Raw genomic sequence first — 27,229 nt, 5'->3', positions numbered from 1 at the left:
TTCCATTGTGTAGATGTACCACAGTTTTTTAATCCACTCATCTGCGGATGGGCATTTAGGCTGTTTCCAAATCTTAGCTATGGTGAATTGTGCTGCTATGAACATAGGGGTGCCTATATCCTTTCTGATTGGTGTTTCTAGTTTCTTGGGATATATTCCTAGAAGTGGGATTACTGGGTCAAATGGGAGTTCCATTTTTAGTTTTTTGAGGAAACTCCATATTGTTCTCCACAGTGGCTGCTCCAGTCTACATTCCCACCAGCAGTGCACGAGGGTTCCTTTTTCTTCGCATCCTCGCCAGCAATTGTCGTTTGTTGATTTGTTGATGATTGCCAATCCGACAGGTGTGAGATGGTACCACATTGTCATTTTGACTTGCATCTTTCGGATAATTAGTGACTTTGAGCATGTTTTCATATGTCTCTTGGCCTTCCTTCTGTCTTCTATTGAAAAGATTCTATTTAGGTCTATTGCCCTTTTCTTTATTGGATCATTTATCTTCCTTTTATTAAGTTGTATGAGTTCCCTGTAAATGTTGGAGATTAAGCCTGTATCAGTGATAACATTTGCAAATATGTTCTCCCATACAGTGGGCTTCCTTGTTGTTTTGTGGATGGTTTCTTTTGCTGTGAAAAAGCTTTTTATTTTGATGTAGTCCCATTTTTTGAAAATTTTCTCTTTAGCTTCCATTGCCCTAGGAGTGGTATTGGTGAAGAAATCGCCTCAGCATATTTCTGAGATTTGCTGCCTGTGAATTCCTCTAGTATTTTTATGGGTTCCTGTCTTATGTTTAAGTCCTTTATCCATTTTGAGTTTATTTTTGTGTATGGTGTAAGTGGGTAGTCTAGTTTCATTTTTTTTTGCATGTATCTATCCAATTTTCCCAGGACCATTTATTGAAGAGACTGTCTTGACTCCATTGTATGTTCATGCCTCCTTTGTCAAATATTCATTGAGCATAGTGATTTTGGTAGATATCAGGGTTCTCTATTCTATTCCATTGGTCTATATGCCTGTTCTTGTGCCAATACCAGGCTGTTTTGAGAACAGTGGCTTTGTAATACAGGTTGAAATCTGGTATTGAGATCCCACCTACTTTGTTCTTCTTTCTCAGGATTGCTGTGGCTATTCGTTTTTTTTTTTTTTTTAAATTCCAGATGAATTTTTGGAGAGTTCTTTCTAGGTCTCTGAAATATGCCATTGGTATTTTAATAGGGAGTGCATAGGATCTATAGATTGCTTTGGGTAGTATGGACATTTTAATGATGTTGATTCTACCAATCCATGAACATGGTATGCTCTTCCATCTATTTATGTCTTCCTCTATCTCTTTTTTCAGTATCCTGTAGTTTTCCACGTATAGGTCTTTTACCTCCTTAGTTAAGTTTATTCCTAGGTATCTTAATTTTTTTTTTTTTGGTGTGATGGTAAATGGGATTGCTTTTTTAGTCTCTCTTTCTGTAAGTTCACTATTTGTGAATAGAAATGCCAAAAATTTCTTGGCATTAATTTTGTGTCCTGCTACATTGCCAAATTCATTTATTTAGTCTAATAATTTTTTGATGGAGTCTTTAGGTTTTTTTTAATGTACAATATCATGTCATCTTTGAATAAGGACAGTTTTACTTCTTCTTTTCCAATTTGGATGTCTTTTATTTCTTATACTTGTCTAATCACAATGTCTAATACTTTCAGTAATATGTCGAACAGCAGCTGTGAAATTGGGCATTCCTGTATTGTTCCTGATCTTAGGGAAAATGGTTTTAGTTTTTGCACATTGAGTATGATGTTGGTTGTGGGTTTGTCATATATGGCTTTTATTATGTTGAGTTATGATCCGTCTATTTCCACCTTTCTGAGAGTTTTTATCAAGAAAGGGTGTTGAATTTTGTCAAATGCCTTTTCTGTGTTAATTGATATGACTATGTGATTTTTATCTCTCAATTTGTTTATGTGATGTATCACGTTTATTGATTTGTGGATATTGTACCATCCTTGCATCCCTGGTATAAATCCTACTTGGTCATGGAGTATGATCTTTCTGATGTACTGCTGGATCCGATTTGCTGGAATTTTTTTGAGGATGTTGGCATCTATGTTCATAAGGGATATTGGCCTGTACTTCTCTTTCACTGTGTTGTCTTTTTCTGCTTTTGGTATTAGGGTGATGCTGGCTTCATAGAAGGAGCTTGGAAGTGTTCCTTCCTCTTGAATTTTTTGGAATAATGTGAGGAGGATAGGTTTTAGTTCTTCCTTGAATGTTTGGTAACACTCCCCTGTGAAGCCATCTGGCCCCGGGCTTTTGTTTGCTGGAAGGTTTTTTATGACTGCTTCCATTTCTTCCATATTTATCAGCTTATTGAGATGTTTAGATTCTTCCTGATTGAGTTTTGGAAGGTTGTATTTTTCTAGAAATATGTCCATTTCCTCCCTGTTGTCCAGTTTGTTGGAATATAGTTGTTCATAGCACTTTTAACAATCCTTTGTATTTCTGTGGGGTTTGTTGTTATGTCTTCTTGTTCATTTCTGTTTTTGTTTATTTGGGTCCTCTCTCTTTGCTTCTTGGTGAGCCTGGCTAGAAGGTCATCAATCTTGTTTATCCTTTCAAAGAACCACCTCTTGGTTTTGTTCATCTTTTGTATTTTTTTTTTTTTGGACTCTATGTCATTTATCTGTGCTCTGATCTTTATTATTTCCTTTCTTCTGCTTACACTGGGCTTTTCTTGTTGCTCTCTTTCTAACTCTTTGAGTTGTAGGGTTAGTTAATTTATTACCATTGTTTCTTGTTTTTTTTTGCAGTAGGCTTGTAGAGCTATAAACTTCCCTCTCAAGACTGCTTTTGCTGTGTCCCATAGATTTTAGATTGTTGTGTTTTCATTGTCATTCATTTCCACGATGTTTTTTATTTCTTCTTTGATCTCTCTGGTAACCCAGTCATTGTTTAATAGCATGCTATTTAGTCTCCATGTGTTTGATTTTTTTGGATTGTTTTTATTATTGTTGATTTCCAGTTTTATGCAATTGTGATCTGAGAAGATTCTTGATATGATTTCTATCTTCTTGAATTTAAACAGACTTTGCCTGTGACCCAATATATGGTCTATCTTTGAAAAAGACCCATGTGCACTTGAGAAGAATGTATATTCTGTGGCTTTGTGGTGAAATGTTCTGTAGATGTCAATGAATTCCATTAGATCTAGTGAGTCACTTAGGATTGATATTTGTTTGCTGAATTTTTGTTTAGTGGATTTGTCCACTGGTGATAGTGGGGTATTAAAGTCCCCCACCATTACTGTATTACTGTCAATCTCTCCCTTGATAGCCTCCAGAAGTTTTTTTGTTTTTTTTTTTAATGTTTTTGGGTGCTCCTGTATTGGTTGCATATATGTTTACCAGAGTTATTTATTCTTGTTGGATTGCTCCCTTTAGTATTATGAAGTGGCCTTCCTTAACTCTTGTTATGTCCTTCACTTTGAGGTGTAATTTGTCAGATATAAGTATTGCTACCCCAGCTTTTTTTCATGTCCAATTGCCTGAAAAACCTATTTCCATCTCTTCACCATCAATCTGTGTGCGTCTTTTTTTCTTATAGACAGCAGATGTATGGGTCATGTTTTCTTATCCACTCACCTTCCCTATGTGTTTTGATTGGGGCATTTAATCCATTTACATTTAAAGTTATTATTGATAGGTACTTGTTTGTCACCATTTTTTATTCTTTACCCCTGTTTTCCTTCTTCAATTCCTATTTCTTCTTTTCACAGCAGACCCTTTAGCATTTCCTGCATTGCTGGTTTGGTGGTAATAAACTCCCTTAGTCCTTTTCTTGTCTGTGAAGCTCCTGATTTCACCCTCAATTTTGATTGATAGCCTTGCTGGGTAGAGTATTCTTGGATTCAGACCTTTCCTTTGCATGACTTGGTATATTTCATTCCATTCCCTGCTGGCCTGATGTGTTTCTGTTGAGAAATCAGTCACTAGTGTGATGGGGGATCCTTTGTAGGTAACTTTCTGTCTCTCTCTGGCCGCTTTTAAGATTCTTACTTCGTTGTTAGAGTGTCATTTTAATTATGATGTGCCTTTGCATTGGTCTTTTGGGGTTCATTTTGTTTGCGACTCTGTGAGCTTCTTGGATGTGTGTGAGTTTTTTCTTCCCTATATCAGGTAAGTTTTAGGTCATTATTTCTTCAAACAGGTTTTCTATTCCTTGCTCAGTTTCCTCTCCTTCTGGTACCCCTATTATGCAGATGTATAGAAAAGTTTATAGATTATATGTTTTTACTCCATGAATGTTTACAAACATCACATACCCATGTAAGCAGTATCCAGAACAAGAAACGGAACATTATAAAGAGTCCTCATTCTTCTAGTCAGTACTCCTTTCAAGAGTAACCACTATCCTGACTTCTAACAGAATAGATTACTTTGCCCTTCTTTGTACCTAATATAAATGGATTCATGTATACCATTTTGTATCTGGCTTACTTTATTCAACATTATGTTTGAAAGATTCATCCATATTATTCCTCAGAATTATAGATAATTCCCATTTCTATGTAGTGTTCCATTTTGTTAAGATGCCACATTTTATCCTAATTTATTCAGTCCTCTGTTGATGGGGAATTTCCTGTTCTGGCTGTTACAAATAGAACATTCTTTTGATGGGTATACACACACATTTTTTGTTGGAATATACATAGAGTAGAATTTCTGTATCAGAAGATATGCTTACATTCAGGTAGAGTAGATGCTGCCAATTTTTCACTCTCACTATCTATGTATGAGAGAGGAACTGTCTTTTTATGTTATAATCTTAGGATTTCACAATATCAGACCCACCCAAAAGTTAAGTGACTCTTCTGTCTGAACAAGAATTTGTTTTTTGTACTCCCCCCCATCACTTCTGCATCAGATAGCACCTAGAATTCTTCATTAACTTTCTGTTCCAGAATGGAACCTTATTAATTAGTATTTTCAGTTAACATTAATTGAGTTTCAACTTGCTTGGAAATTTACTGTTGTGGTTAAGAGTGTATGCTTTGGAGCCAGATTGTCTGAATTTAAATCTCGACTCTGCTACTTAACTAAATTTGCAACTGTGGCAAGTATGCAACTGCTGGAGGCAAAGACCAACAGTAGTTAACATATAAATGCGAGAAGTCTGCTGGAAGGCTAATGGACTTTGATATTCAGCAAGGGCTGAAAAATCTGCATTATATTACCCTGCTGTTGGCTGAGTGGCTGAAGGCAATCCCCTAACCTGATAATCCTTTTACTGTTTACCAAACTTTTCCTTTGATATGCCTGTTTGCATTCCTAGAGGCAAATGTGTATTCAAGTAAATAAAAGATGATGGGTCTGGGTTTTCAGAGAGTTTCTCTGCTAGAGGGAAGTTATCCACCTGGCTCCCCCATGCCTTCTAAATTTATATTTCTTGTCTAGTGTATCTGTTTGTGTGTCAGCCCCTTCTCCAGACCTTGAACCCTAGATGCATATGGCATTCACATGCAACTTCTCTGTGCCTCAGTTTATTCATCTATAAAATGGTGGTAATAATAATAGTACCCATCTCACAGGGTTGTTGTAAAGATTCAATGAGTTAATATTTGTAAAAGTGCTGGGAACAGTGCCTGGTGCATCAATGATGCTTAATTTAGCTATCAATTACTATAATTATTATTAGTTATTATTTACAAAACCCCATGTTGGGAGTTGTTAGGAATACATAGTTGTCTTAGATATAGCAACTGCCTCCTAGGATCTCTTAATCAAATAAAGTGATGAGATGCCCAGCATAAGATCAAAAAATGAAAGTGATAACTTTTATGAGAGGGACAAATGGAAGGCACAAATGAAATACTGTTGGAGTTTAAAGGCAAATAATATCCAGTTCTAGGTGAGTGTGAGGAGTATGAAATGAAGAAAGCTTTATGGAAGGAGTGGCATTTAAGTTGAGACTGAATAATTGATAGGATTTTACTCTTCAGAGATTGGGAAGGTGAAAGGGACTCCCTACCAAGGGAACTGCAACAGCATAAGCTCAGGGGCAGGTAAATCATTATGGTAAGGCAGTGAGAGGAATGTTTCAAGGAATTAAGTTGGAGAGATAAATTTTGTAGAATGTAGAGGACCTTGATTGTTACACTGAGGAATTTGAATTTGGTTCTATAGATAGCAAAGAACTGCTAAAGCTTTGTAAGTCTACAAATGTAGAATATAAAAGTTAGGACATTTTATTTTATTTTCTTAACTTTATTGTTATTGTTGACACTATTACAGATGTCACTATTTCTCCTCCCCCATTGCCCCCATCCACTCAGCCCCCATCCCTCTTTCCCTCTGGCCATCACAACACTGTTGTCTGTGTCTATGTGTTATGCATATATGTATGTTCTTTGGCTAATCCTTTCACCTTCTTTCATCTAATCCACTCCTCCTCCTGCCCCTCTGAGGCTAATTTGTTTGTCACTTTATTTCATTCATTAGATTCTACATATAAGTATTTGTCTTTCTCTAACTTGATAATTTCACTTAGCATAATAATCTCCAGGTCCATTCATGCTGTCACAAGACATAAGAGTGCCTTCTTTTTTATGGACACTTAGCATTCCATTGTGAAAATATTCTACAGCTTTTTAAAAAATATATATTTTATTGGTATTTTACAGAGAGGAAGGGAGAGGGATAGAGAGTTAGAAACATCGATGAGAGAGAAACATCGATCAGCTGCCTCCTGCACACCCCTTACTGGGGATGTGCCCACAACCAAGGTACATGCCCTTGACCGGAATCAAACCTGGGACCCTTCAGTCTGCAGGCTGATGCTCTATCCACTGAGCCAAACCAGTTAGGGATCTACAGCTTTTTTCATCCACTCATCTATTGAAGGGCACTTGGGTTCTTTCCAGATCTTAGCTATTGTATATTTTTCTGCAATGAATATAGGGGTGCATATATTCTTTCTGATTGGTGTTTCCAGATTCCTAGGATATATTCCCAGAAGTGGGATTACTGGGTCAAAAGGCAGGCCCATTTTAATTTTTGAGGAAATGCCACACTGTTTTCCACAGTGGCTGCACCAGTCCGCATTCTCACCAGCAGTGTACTAGTGTTCCCTTTTCTCCACATTCTGGTCAGCACTTGTTTGTTGATTTGTTGATGGTAGCCATTTTGGCAGGTGTGAGGTGATATCTCATTGTGGTTTTAATTTGCATCTCTCTGATGATTAGTGACGATCGTTTTTTCATATGTCTCTTGGCCATTTGTATGTCCTCTTTGGAGAACTATCTATTCAGGTCCTTTACCCATTTTTAAATTGGATTGTTTGTCTTCCTGGTGTTTAGTTGTATAAGTTCTTTATATATTTTGGAGATTAACCCCTTATCAGATGTATCATTGGCAAATATCTTCTCATATACAGTGGGTACCCTTTTCATTTTGATCGTGGTTTCTTTTGCTGTGCAGAAGCTTTTTATTTTGATGTAGTCCCATTTATTTTCTCCTTAGTTTTCTTTACCCTCGGACAGTGGTCGGCAAACTCATTAGTCAACAGAGACAAATATCAACAGTACAACGATTGAAATTTCTTTTGAGAGCCAAATTTTTTAAACTTAAACTATATAGGTAGGTACATTGTTATTAACTTAATTAGGGTACTCCTTCAATCGCACTGTATGTGCACACTCACACGTGGTATTTTGTGGAAGAGCCACACTCAAGGGGCCAAAGAACCGCATGTGGCTCGCAAGCCGCGGTTTGCCAACCACTGCCCTAGGAGATGTATCTGCAAACATATTGCTACAAGAGATGTCTGAGATTTTGCTGCCTATGGTTTCTTCTAAGATTTTTATGGTTTCATGTCTTACATTTAAGTCTTTTATCCATTTTGAGTTTATTCTTGTGTATGGTGTAATTTTCCCAACATCATTTATTGAAAAGACTGTCTTTACTCCATTGTATGTTCTTGCCTCCTTTGCAAATATTAATTGACCATAAAGGCATGGGTTTATTTCTGGGCTCTCTGTTTTGTTTCATTGATCTGTATGCCTGTTTTTATGCAAGTACCATGCTGTTTTTATTACTATGCTATTGTAATATAGTTTGATATCAGATATTGTGACCCTTCCAACTTTGTTATTCTTTTTCAAGATTGCTGAGGCTATTCTGAGTCTTTTTAGGTTCCATATACATTTTTGGAATATTGGTTCTAGATCTGTGTAATATGCCTTTGGTATTTTAATAGGAATTGTGTTGAATCTATAGATTGCTTTGGGTAGTATAGACCTTTTAATGATGTTAATTCTTGCATTCCATGAGTAAGGTATATGATTCTTCCTCATTTTCTTTCTTCAATGTCTTATACTTTTCTGAGTACAGGTCTTTTACCTCCTTCATTAAATTTATTCCTAGGTACCTTATTTTTTTGTTTATAATAGCAAGTGATAGTGCTTTCTTTTATTTATTTACTAGAGGCTCGGTGCACAAAATTCGTGCATGGGGTGTGTGTCCCTCAGCCCAGTCTGCACCCTCTCCAATCTGGGACCCCTCTAGGGATGTCTGACTCCCCGTTTAGGCCCGATCCTGGTGGGATCGAGCCTAAATGAGCAGTTGGACATCCCTCTCACAATCCAGGACTGCTGGCTCCCAAATGCTCGCCTGCCTGCCTGCCTGATTGCTTCTAACCGCTTCTGCCTGCCAGCCTGATTACCCCCTAACCACTCCCCAGCCAGCCTGTTTGCCCCTAACTGCCCTCCCCTGCCAGCCTGGTCACCCCCAACTTCCCTCCCATGCAGGCCTGGTCACCCCTAACTGCCCTCCCCTGCTGGCCTTGTCACCTGCAACTGCCCTCCCCTGCAGGCCTGGTCCCCCCCCAAGTGCCCTCCCCTGAAGGCCTGGCCCCCCCCCCAACTGCCCTCCCCTGCAGGCCTGGTTGCCCCCAACTGCCCTTTCCTGCAGGCCTGGTCCCCCCCAACTGCCCTCCCCTGAAGGCCTGGTCCCCCCCCAACTGCCCTCCCCTGCCAGCCTGGTCACCCCCAACTGCCCTCCCCTGCCAGCTGGGTTGCCGCTAACTGCTGTCCCCTGCAGGCCTGGTCCCCCCAACTGCCCTCCCCTGCAGGCCTTGGTCCCCCCCAACTGTCCTCCCCTACAGGCCCAGTCTCACCCCTAACTGCCCTTCCCTGCTGGCTTGATCGCCCACAACTGCTCTCCCTTGCCAGCCATCTTGTGTCCACATGGGGGCAGCCATCTTTGACCACATGGGGGTGGCCATCTTCTGTGTTGGAGTGATGGTCAATTTGAATATTACTCTTTTATTAGATAGGACTAGAGGCCCAGTGCATGAACATTCATGCATTGGAGGGGGTGTCCCTCAGCCCGGCCTGCCCCCTCACATTCCGGGAGCCCTCAGGCACGGGAGACAACCCGGCAATCAGGGGAAGGCAACGCCCCATCACACCTCTGCTGCTGCCACTGCCTGCAGCACAAGCTTCAGCTGGCCCTAGTTACCTGAGCCTCAGGCGGCCCTGGGTGGCTGGGAAGCCACCATGCGAGGCTTGCCTGTGCCTCGGGCTGGGCCTGGGCAGATGGGCAGCTGCCATCTGAGTCTTGCCTGCACCTTGGGCTGGCCCTGGGTAGCTGGGGGGCTGAGGGGACTGAGGGACTCCAGAGGCAGGTGCTCTGGGGGAGCTGAGGGGACTGGGCACTGCCATCTTGTGGCTGTGGGCACCACCATCTTTTAGGATGGGGAAGTCAATTAGCATATTCCCTCCTTATTGGCTTTGGGTGCTGCCATCTTTGAGGGCAGGGCAGTCAGTTAGCATAATCCCTCCTTATTGGCTGTGGGTGCTGCCATCTTTGAGGGCAGGGCAGTCAATTAGCATATTCCCTCCTTATTGGCTGTGGGCCCCCAAATCTTTGCGACGGCTTCAGGGTCAATTAGCATATTCCTTCTTATTAGATAGGACTTATTTATTTATTTATTTTATTGTCTAAAGTTTTACATGTCTCCTATTCCCCAAATTAACCACCCCTAACCATTCCCACCCCAAGCAAGCCCCCAATTCCCCAGTGTTTGTGTCCATTGGTTATGCTAATATGCATGCATAGAAGTCCTTTGGTTTCCCTCTAACCCCCTCTCCCCTACCATTTGTCTGAGGATCTATTTTTGTTCATCAAATTATGTTGATCATTATATCCCACATTTGATTGAGGTCATGTGATATTTAACTTTCTACTACTGGCTTATTCTGCTTAGCATAATGCTCTCCAGTTCCATCCATGCTGTTGCAAATGGTAAAAGTTCCTTCTTCTTTATAGCGGTGTAATATTCCATTGTGTAGATGTACGATGGTTTTTTAACCCACTCATGGGCACTTAGGTTGTTTCCAAATCTTAGCTATTGCAAATTGTGCTGCTATGAACATAGGGGTGCATATATCCTTTCTGATTGGTGTTTCTGGTTTCTTGGGAAGTAGTCCTAGATATGGGATTACTGGGTCAAATAGGAGTTCCATTTTTAACCTTTTCAGGAAATTCCATATTGTCTTCAACAGTGGCTGCACCAGTCTGCGCTCCCACCAGCAGTGCACGAGGTTTCCTTTTTGTCCACATCCTCGCCCACACTTGTCGTTTGTTGATGATAGCCATTCTGATAGGTATGAGATGGGACCTCATTGTTGTTTTGACTTGCATCTCTCGGATGATTAGTGATTTTCAGCATGTTTTCATATGTTTCTCGGCCTTCTGTATGTCCTCTTTTGAAAAGTGTCTATTTACATCCTTTGACCATTTTTTTTTGGATTGTTTATCTTCCTTTTGTTAAGTTGTATGAGTTCTCTGTAAATTTTAGATATTAAGCCCTTATAGGAAATATCATTGGCAAATATGTTCTCCCATGCAGTGGGCTTTATTGTTGTTTTGTTGATGTTTTCTTTTGCTTTGCAGAAGCTTTTTATTTTGATGTAGTTCCATTTGTTTATTTTCTCCTTAGTTTCCATTGCCCTAGGTGCTGTGTCTGTAAAGATATTACTATGACATATGTTTGCTATTTTGCTGCCTAGGGAGTCTTGTAGGATTTTTTATGGTTTCTGGTCTTACATTAAAGTCCTTTAGTCATTTTGAGTTTGTTTTTGTGTATGGTGTAAGTTGGTGATTTAGTTTCTTTTTCTTTTTTTTTTTTTTTTTGCATGTGTGTGACCAAATATCCCAGCACCATTTATTGAAGAGACTGTCCTCACTCAATTGTATGCTCTTTCCTCCTTTGACAAATATTAATTGAGCATAATGGCTTGGGTCGATTTCTGGGTTCTCTGCTCTGTTCCATTGGTCTATATGTCTGTTAATGTGCCAGTAGCAGGCAGTTTTGAGAACCGTGACTTGGTAATATAGCTTCATATTTGGTATTGTGATTCCTCCAACTTTGTTCTTCTTTCTCAGGATTGCTGTGGCTATTCTGGGTCTTTTTTTATTCCAGATGAATTTTTGGAGAGTTTGTTCCAGTATTTGAAATATACCATTGGCATTTTAATGAGGATTGCTTGAATCTGTAGATTGCTTTGGGTAGTATGGGCATTTTAATGATGTTGATTCTACCAATCCATGAACATGGTATGTTCTTCCATTTGTTTATGTCTTCCTCTATCTCTTTTTCTAATGTCCTGTAGTTTTTCGGGTACAGGTCTTTTACGTCCTTAGTTAAGTTTATTCCTAGGTATCTTAATTTTTTTGGTGCAATGGTAAATGGGATTGTTTTTTTAATTTCTCTTTCTGTAAGTTCATTATTGGTGCATAAAAAGGCCATAGAATTCTGGGTGTAAATTTTGTATCCTGCTACATTGCCGAATTCATTTATTAGGTCTAGTAGTTTTTTTTATGGAGTTTTGGGGTTTTGTATGTGAAGTATCATGTCGCCTGTGAAAAAGGACAGCTTTACTTCTTTTCTAATTTGGATGCCATTTATTTCTTCTTGTCTAATCACTGTGGCTAGCACATCCAGTACTATATTGAACATGAATGGTGAAATTGGGAATCCCTCTCTTGTTCCCATTCTCAGGGGAAATTAGTTTAGTTTTTGCCCATTGAGTGTGATTGTGGCTATACGTTTGTCACTAAGGCTTTTATTATGTTGTGGTATTATCCCTCTATTCCCTGTTTGCTGAGAGTTTTTATCAATAAAGGGTGTTGGATTTTGTCAAATTCTTTTTCTGTATGATTGATATTATGTGATTTTTGTCTCTCAATTTGTTTATGTGATGTATCACAGTTATTGATTTGCAGATATTGTAACAGCCTTGCATGCCCAGTATAAATCCCACTTGGTCATGGTGTATGATCTTTCTAATGTAATCTTGGATTTCATTTGGTAGACTTTTGTTGAGGATTTTAGCATCTATTGATATCAAGGATATTGACCTGTAGTTCTTTTTTTGTGTGGTGGCTTTATCTGGTTTGGGAATTAGGGTAATGTTGGCTTCATGGAATGAGCTTGGAAGTGTCCTTTCCTCTTGAATTTTTTGGAACAGTCTGAGGAAGATAGGTTTTAGTTCTTCCTTGAATTTTTGGTAAAACTCCCCTGTGAAGCTGTCTGCCCCTGGGCTTTTGTTTGCTGGAAGCTTTTTGATGACTGCTTCAATTTCTTCCATAGTTATCAGCCTATTGAGATTTCTAGATTCTTCTTGATAGAGTTTTGTATTTTTCTAGGAATCTGTCCATTTTCTCCAGGTTGTCTAGTTTGTTGGAATTGAGCTGTTCATAGTATTTTTTTAACAGCCCTTTGTATTTCTGTGGGGTCTGTTGTTATTTCGCCTCTTTCATTTCTGTTTTTGTTTTATTTGGTCCTCTCTCTTTGCTTCTTGGTGAGCCTGGCTAGAGGTTCATCAATCTTGTTTATCCTTTCAAAGAACCAGCTTTTGCTTTCATTGATCTTTTGTATTTCTTTTTTGGTCCCTGTGTCATTTATTTCTGCTTTGATCTTTATTATCTCCTTCCTTCTGCTCACTCTGGGCTTTTCTTTTTGCTCTCTTTCTAATTTTTAAGTTGTACAGTTAGATGATTTACTACCATTTTTCTAGTTTTTTTGAGGTAGGCCTGTAGAGCTATAAACTACAGTCTCAGGACTGCTTTCATTGTGTCCCATAGATTTTGGATTGTTGTGTTTTCATTGTCATTCATTTCCAGGATGTTTTTAATTTCTTTTTTTATCTCTTTGGTAACCCAATCATTGTTTAATAGCATGCTATTCAGCTTCCAAGTGTTTGAATTTTTTATTTTTTTATTCTATTTTATTTCTAATATTATGCCATTGTGGTCTGAGAAGATACTTGATATGATTTCAATCTTCTTGAATTTGGAGAGACTTTTCTTGTGACCCAAATGTGGTCTATCCTTGAAAATGTCCCACGTTCTCTTGAGAAGAACGTATATTCCGTGGCTTTTGGGTGAAATGTTCTGAAGATGTCAATTAAGTCCATCTGTTCTAGTGAGTCATTTAGAATTGCTGTTTCGTTGCTGATTTTTTGTCTAGAGGATTTATCCAGTGGTGTATTAAAGTCCCCTACTATGATTGTATTGTTCTCGATCTCTCCCTTGATATCTTCCAGGAGTATTTTTATGTATTTGGGTGTTCCTGCATTGGGTGCATATATGTTTATCAGGGTCATATCTTCTTTTTGTATCCATCCCTTTAGTATTATGAAGTGGCCTTCCTTACGTCTTGCTATGGCCTGCACTTTGAGGTCTATTTTGTCCTATTTAAGGATTACTACCCCAGCTTTTTTTTTTTTCATTTCCATTTGCTTGAAAGATATTTTTCCATCTCTTCACTTTCAGTCTGTGTGAGTCCCTTGTTCTGAGGTGGGTCTCTTGTAGACAGCATAAATATGGGTCATGATTTTTTTATCCATTCATCCACTCAATGTTTTTTGATTGGAGCACTTAGTCCATTTACTTTTAAAGTTATTACTCATAGTTACTTGTTTGTATCAATTTTTATTTTTTTGCCTGTGTTCCTTCTTCCCTTTTTATTTCTTCTTTTTATACCCTTTTGCATTTCTTACATTGCCGGCTTGGTAGTGATAAACTCCCTTAGCCTTTTTTTTTTTTTTTTTTTTTTTTTTTTTGTCTCAGAAGCTCCTGTTTTCCCCTTCAATTTGGACTGATAGCCTTGATGGATAGAGTATTCTTGGATTCAGTCCCTTGTTTTGCATCATTTTGTAAATTTACTTTCATTCTTTTCTGGCCTGATGTGTTTTTGTTGAGAAATCATTTGATAATCTAATGGGAGATCCCTTGCATGTAACTTTCTGTTTCGCTTTCAGCCTTTAAGATTCTCTCTTTGTCCTGAATATTTGCCATCGTAATTATGACATGTCTTGGTGTGGGTCTTTTCGGGTTCATCTTGTTTGCGACTCTCTGTGCTTGTGTGACTTTTTTCTTCCCCACATCAGGGATGTTTTCTGATATTATTTCTTCAAATAGGTTTTCTAACCCTTGTTCTGCTTTCTGTTGTTCTGGCACCCCTATTATTCGTATGATGCTTTGTTTCATGTTGTCCCAAAGCTCTCTTAGGCTCTCCTCTGTCTTTTAATTTTTTTTCTCCAATTGTAGTTCCATTTGTGTGTATTTTGCTTCCCTGTCTTCTAATTTGCTAATTCGGTCCTCCGCTTCTCCTAGTCCAGTGGTCAGCAAACTCATTAGTCAACAGAGCCAAATATCAACAGTACAATGATTGAAATTTCTTTTGAGAGCCAAACTTTTTAAACTTAAACTTCTTCTAACACCACTTCTTCAAAATAGACTCGCCCAGGCCGTGGTATTTTGTGGAAGAGCCACACTCAAGGGCCCAAAGAGCCTCATGTGGCTTGCGAGCCACAGTTTGCCGACTACGGTCCTAGTCTACAGTTGAAACTTTCCATGGTGTTTTTTGCAGCTATTTCACTCTTTATTTCTTCTCGATTCTTACATAAGTTGTTGATTTTTTCTTCCATCTGGTTTATGAACTGTATGACCCTTAAGCTGAATTCTTTTTCTTACATATTGCATGCCTCTGTTTCACTTAGCTGCTTTTCTGGAGATTTCTCCTTTTCTTTCCTTTGGGGATTTCTTTGTCTACCCATTTTTGTTCTCACTGCAGGATCTAGGTGTCAAGTCATGTACAGGCTGTTCTTTGGGTGGCAGTGGCTCCTCAGGTGGCAACTGCTCCTCTGGAGGGCGCTGTTCAATCTTTGGTGTTTCCTCTGGCTGGTGGGGGGAGACTGCTCACACAGCTGCTGTTTCTTGGATGGGGGTGGGCTGCTCATGTGGCTGCTGCTCCTCAGATGGTGATGGGCTGCTCACGGGGCTGCTGCTCCTCGGATAGGGGTGGGCTGCGTGTTGCTGCTTCTCCTTGGATGGAGGCGGGCTACTAGTGTGACTGCTGATCCATGGATTAGGGCGGGCTGCTCACGGAGTTGCTGCTCCTCATACTGGGGTAGGCCTCTCATGCAGCTGCTACTCCTAGGACTTGGGTGGGCTGCTTACAGACTGGGGCAGGCTGCTTGTGGGGACTGCTGTTCCTGGGACAGGGGCGCGCTGCTCATGATGTTGCTGCTCCTTGGACAGGGGCAGGTTCCCCACTGGGCTGCTGCTCCTTGTATGGGGGTGGGCTGCTCGCAAGGCTGCTGCACCTCAGGTGTGGGGGATCTGTGCATGTGGCTGCTGCTCCTTGCTTGGGTGCGGGCTGCTCTCATGGCTGCTGCTCCTTGGATGGATGTGGGCTGTGTGTGGATGCTGCTCTTCAGACAGGGGCGTGCTGTTTGGGGCTGCCACTCCTCAGACTTTTGCGGGCTGCTTGTGTGGCTGCTGCTCCTTGGACTGGGGTGGGCTCCTCGGGTTGCTGCTGCTCCTCGAATAGGGGCAGGCTGCTCGCATGGCTGCTGCTCCTAGGACAGGGGCAGGCTGCTCGTGATGCTGCTGTTCTTTGGGTCGGGGTGAGCTGTGCGTGAGGCTGCTGATCCTTGGATGGGGGGCACTCACACAGCTACTGCTCCTCGGATGGGGGTGGCCTGCATGTGGCTGCTGCTCATTGGATGGGGCTGGGCTGCTGCTCCTCAGTCATTGCTGGCTGCTCATGTGGCTGCTGCTCCTCAGGCAGGGCTGGCCTGCTCCTTGGACTGGGGTGGGCTGCTCATGCAGCTGCTGTTTCTCAGACAGAGGTGGGCTGCACACATGGCTGTTGCACCTCAGATGTGGGGGAGCAGGCTGCTCAGACAGCTGTTGCTCCTTGGATGGGGGCATGCCATGTGAGGCTGCCACTGCTTGGCTTGGGGTGGGCTGCTTGCTGGGATACTGCTCACGTGGTTGCAGAGCCCTGGGATAAAGCATTAGGCTGGTCAGTGGGGAGCACACTTCAGAAATCACAGGAGCCTGTGCCCAGGGTTGTTGAAGTCTTGGTGACCGTGGGACTTCAGCCAAGGTAGCAGGTCCCTGGCCGGGATGGCTGTAGAGTCCCAGGTGTTATCTGAGGGCACCCTTGGTGGAGGTGAGGCTGGGCTTCCAGTCACAGCAGCTCTCCCCTTAAAAAGACGAGGCCTGTGAGGAAGAGCCAGCCTCTCTGGGACTGTTTGCAATGGTAGCAGAAGCTGCCTAATTAGGCAAGCCCGGTCATCCTGCCCCCAAAGGTCCTGCAGGATCTAACTGTTCCTCTCTCTCTCTCTCACACACACACACCCCACCCAACCACACACTCCTCTTTTGCTCCCTCACTCACTCACGCTCTCTCCATCATTGAGGCCTTCTTCCTGCCTCTGTAGTTGGGCCTATAGTTTTATTGACCCGTTCATGGATGGAGTCTCCTCTCCGGGTGTCTTGTTATGTGGCTCTCTCTCTAGCACATTGGCCAAACAGGATAAAATTCACCTCGACAAGACATGACATAAAGGGAATAAAACACGAATGTACTCACGACACTGATAACCCCAATATAAGTGACCATCAGAGAAAAGAGAATTAGGGGGGAAAAAAAGAGAGCACAAATGATATTGAAGAGAGAAAAAATGGTATTAGAGAAAAGAAAAAGAAGAAAAAGGAAGAAAAAGGAAATATATATATCCTACCTAATAAAAGAGTAATATGCAAATTGACCATACATCCACTATACCCACAAACCACGCCCACCATCCAATCAGGAGCGATTATGCAAATTAACACAAGCTCTATGGCTGCAGCCATGGAGCAAGCAGGAGGCTTGGGTTTCCCCAGCAATGGAGGAAGCCAAGCTTTCTGTCCCCACCCTGGCAGGCCCTAGACTCCACTCAAGGCTACAAAGTTTCAATTATAGAACATAAATAATTCCCAACAAAAGTGGCGGCAGCCACGGAGCTGGAGCAAGCAGGAGGCTTGAGTTGCCCCCGACGATGGAGAAAGCCAAGCTTCCGCAGCCCTGGCCTGCCTTGGCCTCCGCTCAAGGCTACAAAGTTTCAATTATGGAAGATAAATAAATCCCAGCAAAAATGGCTGCAGCCACAGAGCAAGCAGGAGGCTTGGCTCCACTCAAGGCTACAAAGTTTCAATTATAGAAGATAAATAAATCCCAGATCCCAGGGCCTCCGATTGGGTCGCCGGGGAATGGCTGGCCTGCAAACCACCACAGGCCCTTTGCCCAGGCCACCTCATGCCCCAAGGGAACCCCCACCCTGGTCCGCGATACCCTTCAGGCCAAACCAGCTGGCCCCCACCTGTGCAGCAGGCCTCTATCCTATCTAATAAAAGAGTAATATTCAAATTGACCATCACTCCAACACACAAGATTGCTGCCCCCATGTGGTCAAAGATGGCTGCCCACATGTGGACACAAGATGGCCACCACAACATGGCCAGCAGGGGAGGGCATTTGGGAGGGACCAGGCCTGCAAGGGAGGGCAGTTGTGGGCAATCAGGCCAACAGGGGAGGGCAGTTGGGAGGGATCAGACCTGCAAGGGAGGGCAGTTCAGAGTGAACAAGGCTGCAGGGAAGGGCAGTTTGGGGTGACCAGGCTGGCAGAGGGAGGAAGTTGGGGGCAACCGGGCCTGCAGGGAAGGGCAGTTGGGGGATACCCAGGCCTGCAGGGGAGAGCAGTTGGGGGTGACCAGGCATGCAGGGGAGGGCAGTTAGGGGAAAACAGGCTGGCAGGGGAGCAGTTAGGCATCCATCAGGCTGGCAGGGGAGTGGTTAGGGGGTGATCAGGCTGGCAGGCAGAAGTGGTTAGGGGCAATCAGGAAGGCAGGCAGGCAAGCAGTTGGGAGCCAGCAGTCCTGGATTGTGAGAGGGATGTCCAACTGCTTGTTTAGGTCCGATCTTACCAGGATCGGGCCTAAATGGGCAGTCGGACATCCTTCGAGGGGTCCCAGATTGGAGGGGGTGCAGGCTGGGCTGAGGGACACTCCCCCCCATACACGAATTTCATGCACCAGGCTTCTAGTGTGTGTGTGTGTATATATATATCTTATATACAGAAAGTAAGGTTAAGTATTGGATGAATATGGGGAGGACTTCAGTTCAGTATAGAGGAAATAGAAAGAGGATGAGTGGATAAGAAGAAAGAGAAAGAGAATAATAATAAAAAAATTAAAAATATTGATTAAAATAGGATAAAAATAAAATAAATTAGAATGATGGAAAAATAATGTGAAAAGAAATAGAAAATAAAGAAACAAATGAAAAAGAAGAAAATAAAGAAAAAGGAAAAAAAGAGATAACGAAATAATAATAAAATAAAATAAAATAAAAATGAAAATGAGAAGTGTCGTTCCTTGGGCTGGTTTAAGATCCCACTCTTCTGTACTGTCTATGGCTTCTCAGTTTCCTGTTGCTGGGACTGAAAGCCTCTCTTCAGGCCAGTCCCTGTGGATACTCGGGGGCTATTCAGATTTTTTTCCTTTGTCTCACTCAGGGTGTAGTCTGGATTTGGTTGTATTGGTTGCCTGGAGACTGCAGGGAGGGGCTGTCTCTTCAGGAGAAAATGGCTACCTAGGTCCTGTGCATCAGGTATGACTCAGGGCCAGACTCACAGGCACCTCTCCTGGGCCCTCTCCTCACCCCAGACTCCACAAGTCCACACCTCCTCCTGCACCTCAACCACAGGTGAGTGTCCATATCTGAAAGGTCCTATGAACTAGGTTCAGTGAAGAAAAGCAAAGACCACAAAGAGGGGAACGAGCAGCGCCTCTGCGAGCCCCTCTCTTCCCAGCTCCTTGCGGTCTGGTCAGCCGTCCTGAATGCCCCTTCTGGGCTCAGTCTGTTGTGACTGTGGACCCAGATCTAGAATCCCCTGTCACTAGCAGTCCTATGGACCTCCTTTCCACAGACAGGCGCAGTGTGTGACCTAAGGAACGCGGCCTCTGTGCTGTGCAGTTTCCCTCTGACCCTCTGGGCTCGGAGGTCTTGCAGTTCTCCCCAGCCCAGATCCCTGATTTTACTGTTATCCAGGTGTCCTCTGCACTTCCCTGCTGCAGATTGTCTCACCAGCTGTGTCTACTTCACCAATTCAGGGTAGATGTTATTCGATTTAGTTGCTTGTTCTATCTGCTCCGGGACAAGGCTCTGGACATGTCAGTCTATTCTGCTGCCATTTTGTCTCCTCTTGGTTTTGTTTCTTATCTTGATCTATCAATTGCTAATTAGAGTGCTAAAATATACAAGTATTCATTTTCTCTTTGCAGTTTTGTTACAGGCAAGTACATTAAGCAAGATATATTTTGAAATTGTATTATGCATATATTTTCTTGTCCTATTGTTCTTTGTCATTTAATTCTACTTTGTCACATATTGAGAATACTACTTCACCTGTGTTTTGGTTCATATTTGCTTAGTATATCTTTTCTACCCTTTATTTTCAACTTTTTTACATCGCTTTATTTTAAGTGCATATCTTCTAGACTGAATAATGTTGAGTCCTTTGTTTTAATCCAGTCTGTACATCTGTCTTTTTCGTAGTTCGTAAATTTCATTTTGTTATTTTATTTTTTCATCACCATTTATCCTCTCTCTACCCACTGTCAGCTCCATCCACCCAGCACCACTCCACCCTCCTGCACTCACCACACTATTGTCTATGTCTATGAGTTCTTTTTTTTTCTTTATCTGTCTCTATTTTGCTTATTTCAGTTTGTCCATTAAATTCCAAATATGAGTGAAATCATATGGTACTTGTCTTTTTCTGACTGCCTCATTTCACTTATCATAATGTTCTCCAGATCCATCCATGCTGTGGCAAAGGGTAAAATTTTCTTCCTTTTTTATGCCCAAGTAGTATTCCATTGTATAAATTTGCCATAGCTGTTTTCTCTACTCATCTACTGCTTGCAAATCTTGGCTATTGTAAATAATGCTGCATTGAACATAAGGGTGCATATATTTTTATTGATTTCAGAGAGGAAGGGAGAGGGAGATAGAAACTTCAATGACGACAGAGAATCATTGATTGGCTGCCTCCTGCACACGCCCTACAAGGGATCGATTGAGCCCACAATCTGGGCATATGCCCTAACTGGGAATCAAACCATAACTTCCTGGTTCATATGTTGATGCTCAACCACAGAGGCTCGCTGGTTGGGCTGTATATATTCTTTTGAATTAGTGTTTTGTGCTTCTTCAGATGAATTTCCAGAAGTGGAATTGCTAGGTCATAAGGCAGTTCCATTTTTAATTTTTTTAGGTTACTTCATACTTCTTTCCACAGTGGCTGCACCAATCTGCATTCCCATCAACAGTGCACAAGGGTTCCCATTTTTCCACATCCTCTCTAGCACTTTTTGTTGATTTATTGATGGTAGCCATTATGACAGGTGGGAGGTGATATCTCATTGTGGTTTTAATTTACATTTCTCTGATGATTTATGACGTTGAGCATCTTTTCATATGTCTTTTGGTCATTTGTATGTCCTCTTTAGAGAAGTGTCTATCAGGTCATTTGTCCATTTTTAATAGGATTGTTTTTGTTTGTTTGGTGTTGAATTTTACAAGTTCTTTATAAATTTTGGATACTAACCCCTTATGAGATGTATCATTGGTGAATATGTTCTCCCATTCAGTGGATTGTCTTTTCATTGTGTTGATGGTTTCCTTTGCTGTGATAAAAATTTTTAGTTTGATGTAGTCCCATTTGTTTATTTTTTCTTTTATTTACCTTTCCCAAGGAAAAAATATCAGAAAAAATATTGCCACAATAAATATTTGAGATTTTACTGCCTATGTTTTCTTCTAAAATTTTCATGGTTTTGAGTCTAACATTTCCCTTTAATCCATTTCAAGTTTATTCTTGTGTGCAGTGTAAGAAGATGATCTAGTTTCATTTTTTTGTGTGCATCTCTCCCATTTTCCCAGCAACATTTATTGACTAGACTGTCTTTAACCCATTGTATGTTTTGCCTTCTTTTCAAATGTTAATTGACCATAAAGGCATGGGTTTATTTCTGGGCTCTCTATTCTGTTCCATTGGTTGATGTGCCTATTCCTATGCCAGTACCAGGCTGTTTTTATTACTATGACCTTGTAGTATAGTTTGCTATCAGGTAGCATGAGTCTTCCAAATTTGTTCTTCTTTGTCATCACCACTGTTGCTATTCTGGTCTTTTGTGGTTCATATCAATAGATGCAGAAAAAGCATTTGATAATATCCAACACCCATCTATACTAATAAAAGGGTAATATGCAAATTTGTTGGGACACCCTCATGCAACAACCAAACAGCAGGCTGCGTGGGGTGACCAGGCCGGCAGAGGGGGCAGTGAGGGGCGATGAAATGACTGAACAGCAGACTGCGTGGAGTGACCTGGCCAGCAGAGGGGGGGCAGTGAGGGGCAACCAGGCCAGCACGGGGGCGCAGTTGGGGGTAACCAGACTGTCAGGGGAGGCAGTGAGAGACAACCAGACCAACAGGGGGGGAAAGTTAGGGGCAACCAGGCTAGCAAGGGGGCAGTTGGGGGTGACTAAGCTGGCAGGGGGGCAGTTAGGAGTGACCAGGCCAGAAGGGGGGCACTGAGGGGCAACCAGGCTGGCAGGGGGTCAGTTAGGGGTGACCAGGCCGGCAGGGGGGGCATTTAGGGTTGATCAGGCCGGCAGGCAGAGGCTGTTAGTGGTGATCAGGCTGGCAGGGGAGGTTAGTTAGGGGCGACCAGGCTGGCAGGGGCCAGTTATGGGTGATCAGACCAGCAGGCAGAGGTGGTTAGGGGTGATCAGGCTGGCAGGAGGGGCAGTTAGGGGTGATCAGTCAGGCAGGCAGAGGCATTAGGGGCGATCAGGCAGGCAGGCAGGTGAGCGGTTAGGAGCTAGTGGTTCCGGATTGTGAGAGGGATGTCCGACTGCCGGTTTAGGCCCGATTCCTGGGATCGGGCCTAAACCTGCAGTCAGACATCCCCCAAGGGGTCCAAGATTGGAGAGGGTGCAGGCTGGGCTGAGGCGACCCCCCATGCATGAATTTCATGCACTGTCCCTCTAGTTTATGATAAAAACTCAACAAAGTGGTAATAGAGGGAACCTACCTCAACATAATAAAGGCCATATATAACAAACACACAGCTACCATCATACTCACTGGGCAAAAACTAAAAGTGTTCCCCTGAGATCAGGAATGAGACAGATATATTTGCTTTCATCACTCTTACTCAACATAGTGCTGGAAGTCCTAGCCATAGCAATCAGAAAAGAAGGAGAAAAAAAGGCATCCAAATTGGAAAGGAAGAAGTAAAACTCATTATTTGCAGATGAGATGGTACTGTATATAGAGAACCCTAAAGATTTCACCAAAAAAATTACTGGAACTGATAAATCAATTCAGTAAAGTAACAGAATACATAATAAATATCCAGAAATCAGTTGTATTTTTATACACCAATAATGAACTATCAGAAAAGAAAACTTGAGAAACAATCCCATTCACAATTGTTTCAAAAGAATAAATTTAACCAAGGATGTAAAAGACCTGTACTCAGAATAATATAAGACACTGAAGAAAGAAATTAAAGAAGATACAAATAAGATAGAACAGATATTCCAAAAATGTAAGCCTGTGTTTTAATTGGTAAGTTTAATTTATGTTCATCCTCCTATATAATAAAAGCCTAATATGCTAAGTGTCTGACCATTTGTTTGACCATTTGACCAGTCGCTATGATGTGCACTGACATTCTGACCGATGGGTTAGCTTGCTGCTGGGGTCTGGCCAATTGGGACTGGCTGCGATGAGCTAGACATGTCTTGGAGCCCTCCCGTGGTCCCTCCCTAGCCAGCCAACCTCCCGCAGCCCCTCCCTGGCTGGCCCCAATCAGCCCCGATCGCCCTGCCCCGATTGGGACTGGGCAAGATGGGCTGGACATGCCCTGGAGCCCTCCTGAGGTCCCTCCTCAGCCCCGATCGTGCACCAGAGGGGTCCCTTGGCCTGGCCTGTGCCCTCTCGCAATCCGGGACCCCTCAGGGGATGTCGGAGAGCCGGTTTTGGCCCGACCCCTACAGGCCTCTAGTTTATTATAATTACTTACATTGGGACTTATTTATGGCATTTAATTTTATACTTTCCACTTATAGCACTCTCTTTTTTGTTTTTGTTTTCATTTCCTGCTTGAATAGATAGATCCAATTTTCTCCTGCTTGTGGAAGGTTAAATATTATATTTTCTTGTCCTTTAACTTAAGTCCTAATCTCATGTTATTTAGCCCAATTGATATTTTACACAAGCAATAACTTCAACTTCCCTCCAACAAGGTAAGTATCTCAACAGGCTCTATGTCCTATTTTTCTTCCATGCACACCTGCCCCATCGTGGTAACATCATGTAGAATGTTAATCCTTCCTATTATACATGTTTCCTTCTTATTGTTATAGTTTCTCTAAGGCTGCTTTAGGAAAAGGAAACATAGATCATATTAGTTTGAAACTTTGGCAGGAACTAGAAGACCTCAACAAAGTTTGTTAGCAAATTAACAGCATTTATCTGGCTTTGAATTATCTCACTTTATTCATAAGTGTTGAGTTGTTAATTTGATCAGTTTCTCTCCTCCCCCCAAATAACAGGTAGAAAATGTGACATTATTGGATTGTTATATGGGTAAGAAACCAGCTAATGGGATTCTGTATCTTACTGCAACTCACCTGATCTATGTGGAGGCTTCTGGTGCAGCCAGAAAAGAAACATGGGTATGTTCAAGAAAAGTTTCAAATGGTCTTGAAGAGTTGTGTGTATATGCTTTCTAATATGGTAGTTTCTTAAAATTTCAAGTAACAGTTACATTTCTGTAAAACCTTTCTTCAAAGAACTGCACATCTCAAGTTATTAAGTATAGTCATCTTAATAATATTATTTATTTATTTTTATCCTCACCCAGGGACATGTTTATTGATTTTTAGAGATAGAGGAAGGGAGAGAGAGAGACAGAGATGAAACATTGATGTGAGAGAGAAACATCAATCAGTTGTCTCCCAAACATGCCCCGACAGTGGATCAAACCCCCAACCTAGGTATGTGCCCTGACCAGGAATCAAACCTGCAACCTTTTGGTATATGGGATGATGTTCCAACCAACAGAGCCACCCAGACAGGGACATCTTAGTTATTCTAATTATTTTCTTAATAATTCTAGTTTAGAATAGTCTCTTATCATTTTCTGGGTATCCTATCTAATAAAAGAGTAATATGCAAATTAGCAGTCACTCCGCTACAAAAATGGTGGCACCCATAGCCACAAAATGGTGGCACCCAGTCCTCTCAGCCCTGCCAGAGGCCCACAGTCTGGCTGGGAGGCACTTGCGCACCCATGCACCAATCCCCGCCATCAGCAGAGGCAGCACGGGGTGTCCAGCTGGGAGGCGCCTAGGGTGTCCAGCCAGGGGTAGTGTGGGATGCGCCCACTCAGGTGGCGGATCAAGCCTGGATGCTCTGCAGCCTCTGGAGTGTCTGGGGCTGAGCAGCGAGGCTGGAGTGTTTGGGCCTATGTGCCCGGCCAGGGGTCATGGGGACAAAGTGGACGGGCGGGATCCGCTCACTCCAGTGGCAGATCCAGCCTCACTGCTCCCCAGCCTCTGGCATGTCTGGGTCTGTCAGCCTCTCCATGAGGCTGGATGTTGAGTCCAGGGGATACACAAGTGGGTCTTCTGGCGCAGGGGGACTTGATGTTGTGTCCCAGTTAGTGCTGGCCCAGACTCTGACAGCAGGGAGGAGGAAGTCCCACCCCCAAAGAATCAGCCAGAATCAGCCATTGGTCAGACAGCTCTCAGTGGTCTGACAGCCATCTGACAGCAAGGAGGAGGAAGTCCCACCCCTAGAGAACTGGCCGTTGGTCAGACAGCTCCCTGCCACCTGACACCAGGACTCTCACTCACCTGACAGCAGGGAGGTGGGACTATGTCTAAACATCTACTATTGATACAAGGTAGCTCTGCAGCTAAAAGAAGCCAGCATTATCGACAGAAAATGTCTGAAGACCAATGTGCTTCTGATCTTGAAAGAAGGCGGCACCTGCGACAGAATGTATCTGAAGAGCAGCTATTGGAAAAATGTCTCTCTGAAGCTGAAAGAAGCCAGCGTCATCGACAGAAAAATGTCTAAAGATCAACATGCCTCTGAACTTGAAAGAAGGTGGCAGTGTCGACAGAATATGTCCAAAGAACAGTCATCAACAAGTACTACCAATACTGGTAGGAACTGCCTTCTCATTGAAAATGGAGTACATGAGGATGTGCATGGATTTCATGCACTGGGCCACTGTGTGCAATCGGACATCCCCCGATGGGTCCCAGATCGGAGAGGGTGCAGGTTGGGCTGAGGGACACCCCCCCAGTGCACGAATTTCGTGCACCGGGTCTCTAGTCTATAATAATAAAAGCATAATATGCTAATTAGACTGGACAGCTGAGCGACCTTCTGGATGTCAATCCAGACATCCTTCCAGACGAAGCCGTGGTGGCGGGGGCTGAGGCAGAGGTGGTTAGGGGTTACCAGGAAGGCAGGTGAGCAGTTAGGGGTGATCAGGCAGGCAGGCAGGCAGAGTGGTTGGGGGTGGTCAGGCAGGCAGGTGAGTGGTTAGGGGCAATCAGGCGGGGAGGCAGAGGTGGTTAGGGGTGATCAGGCACGCAGGCAAGTGGTTAGGGATGATCAGACAGGCAGGCAGAGGCAGTTAGGGGCGATTAGGTAGGCAGGCAGAGTGGTTAAGGGTGATCAGGTAGGCAGGCAGGCCAGCAGTTAGGAGTCAGCGGTCCCAGATTGCAAGAGGGTTGTCCGACTGCCAGTTTTGTTTTTGGCCTATACTGGCAGTTGGACATTCTCGGAGGGGTCCCGGATTGTGAGAGGGTGCAGGCCGGGCTAAGGGACCCCCCAACTCCATGCATGAATTTCATGCACTGGTCCTCTAGTAGTTAATAAGCATCCTTATCAACTAGAAGTAATTGAAAGCCTTGCTACCCATACAATGTGGATACCTAGCAGTATCCATTTTACCTGGGAGCTTGTAAAAAATGCAGAATCTCCGACCTAACATTTTAAATTTCTAAAAAGCTCACACATCATGCAGATGGCCTGTGGACTACACCTTGGCTATCAATGATTTAGACCATCTCTATGACCTAAGACAGGATGAGGATCGTGTGTGTGTGTGTGTGTGTGTGTGTGTGTGTGTGTGTGTGGCCTGTTATATTTTTAAACAATGTTTTCTATTTTTTTAAACAATATTTTCTAATTAGCTTAGTACCCTTAACATTACTTTATGACTTCCTCAACCTAAAGTATCATTTAATCTTAACTTAATCATTAACCAGATTTATGCTTGGGAAGCTTTATAAGAACTACAACATGCTTCTGGTATAAAGCATAGCATAGTGATTATGATCATAGGCTCTAGAGCCAGTCTATTCAGGATGTAATCCCAGATTCAACATTTACTACCTTTATAACCTTGAGCAAATTATTTAACTTCTCTGTGTCTCACCCCCATCATCTGTAAAATAGGGATAGTAATAATAACCTTATTATGAAAATTAAAAAGTTGTTGTAATTGCTTAAAACAGTGCATCACACACATGATAAATACTATTGAATAAGTATAAAATAAATTGAATATACATATGAAATAAATACAGTTAATACTTGAACAATGTGGGGGTTAGCGGGTGCAGTTGAAAATCTTCATATAACTTTTGACTCCCCAAAACTCCCCTAGTATTCATGAATGATTGGTTCCAGAATCCCCTACAGATATCCAAATCTATTGATGTATGCCATATAAAGGTCTT

General features: G+C 42.5%; 1 protein-coding gene across 1 annotated transcript in view; it reads left to right on the top strand.

The window, feature by feature from the left end:
• MTMR8 (myotubularin related protein 8) overlaps positions 1-27,229 on the top strand; it is a gene marked incomplete at both ends in the record, with an annotated part of 111,021 nt that overhangs the window by 7,431 nt on the left and 76,361 nt on the right. Inside the window, 1 exon segment of the mRNA XM_080653077.1 lies at positions 24,020-24,142. Coding sequence (XP_080509203.1) covers positions 24,020-24,142 — 123 coding nt within the window.

Source organism: Plecotus auritus (genome assembly GCF_963455305.1).
Source record: "Plecotus auritus genome assembly, chromosome: X".
Taxonomy (NCBI): domain Eukaryota; kingdom Metazoa; phylum Chordata; class Mammalia; order Chiroptera; family Vespertilionidae; genus Plecotus; species Plecotus auritus.
Note: the sequence above shows the minus strand (reverse complement) of the source record. Positions and strands in the feature narration are given on the sequence as shown.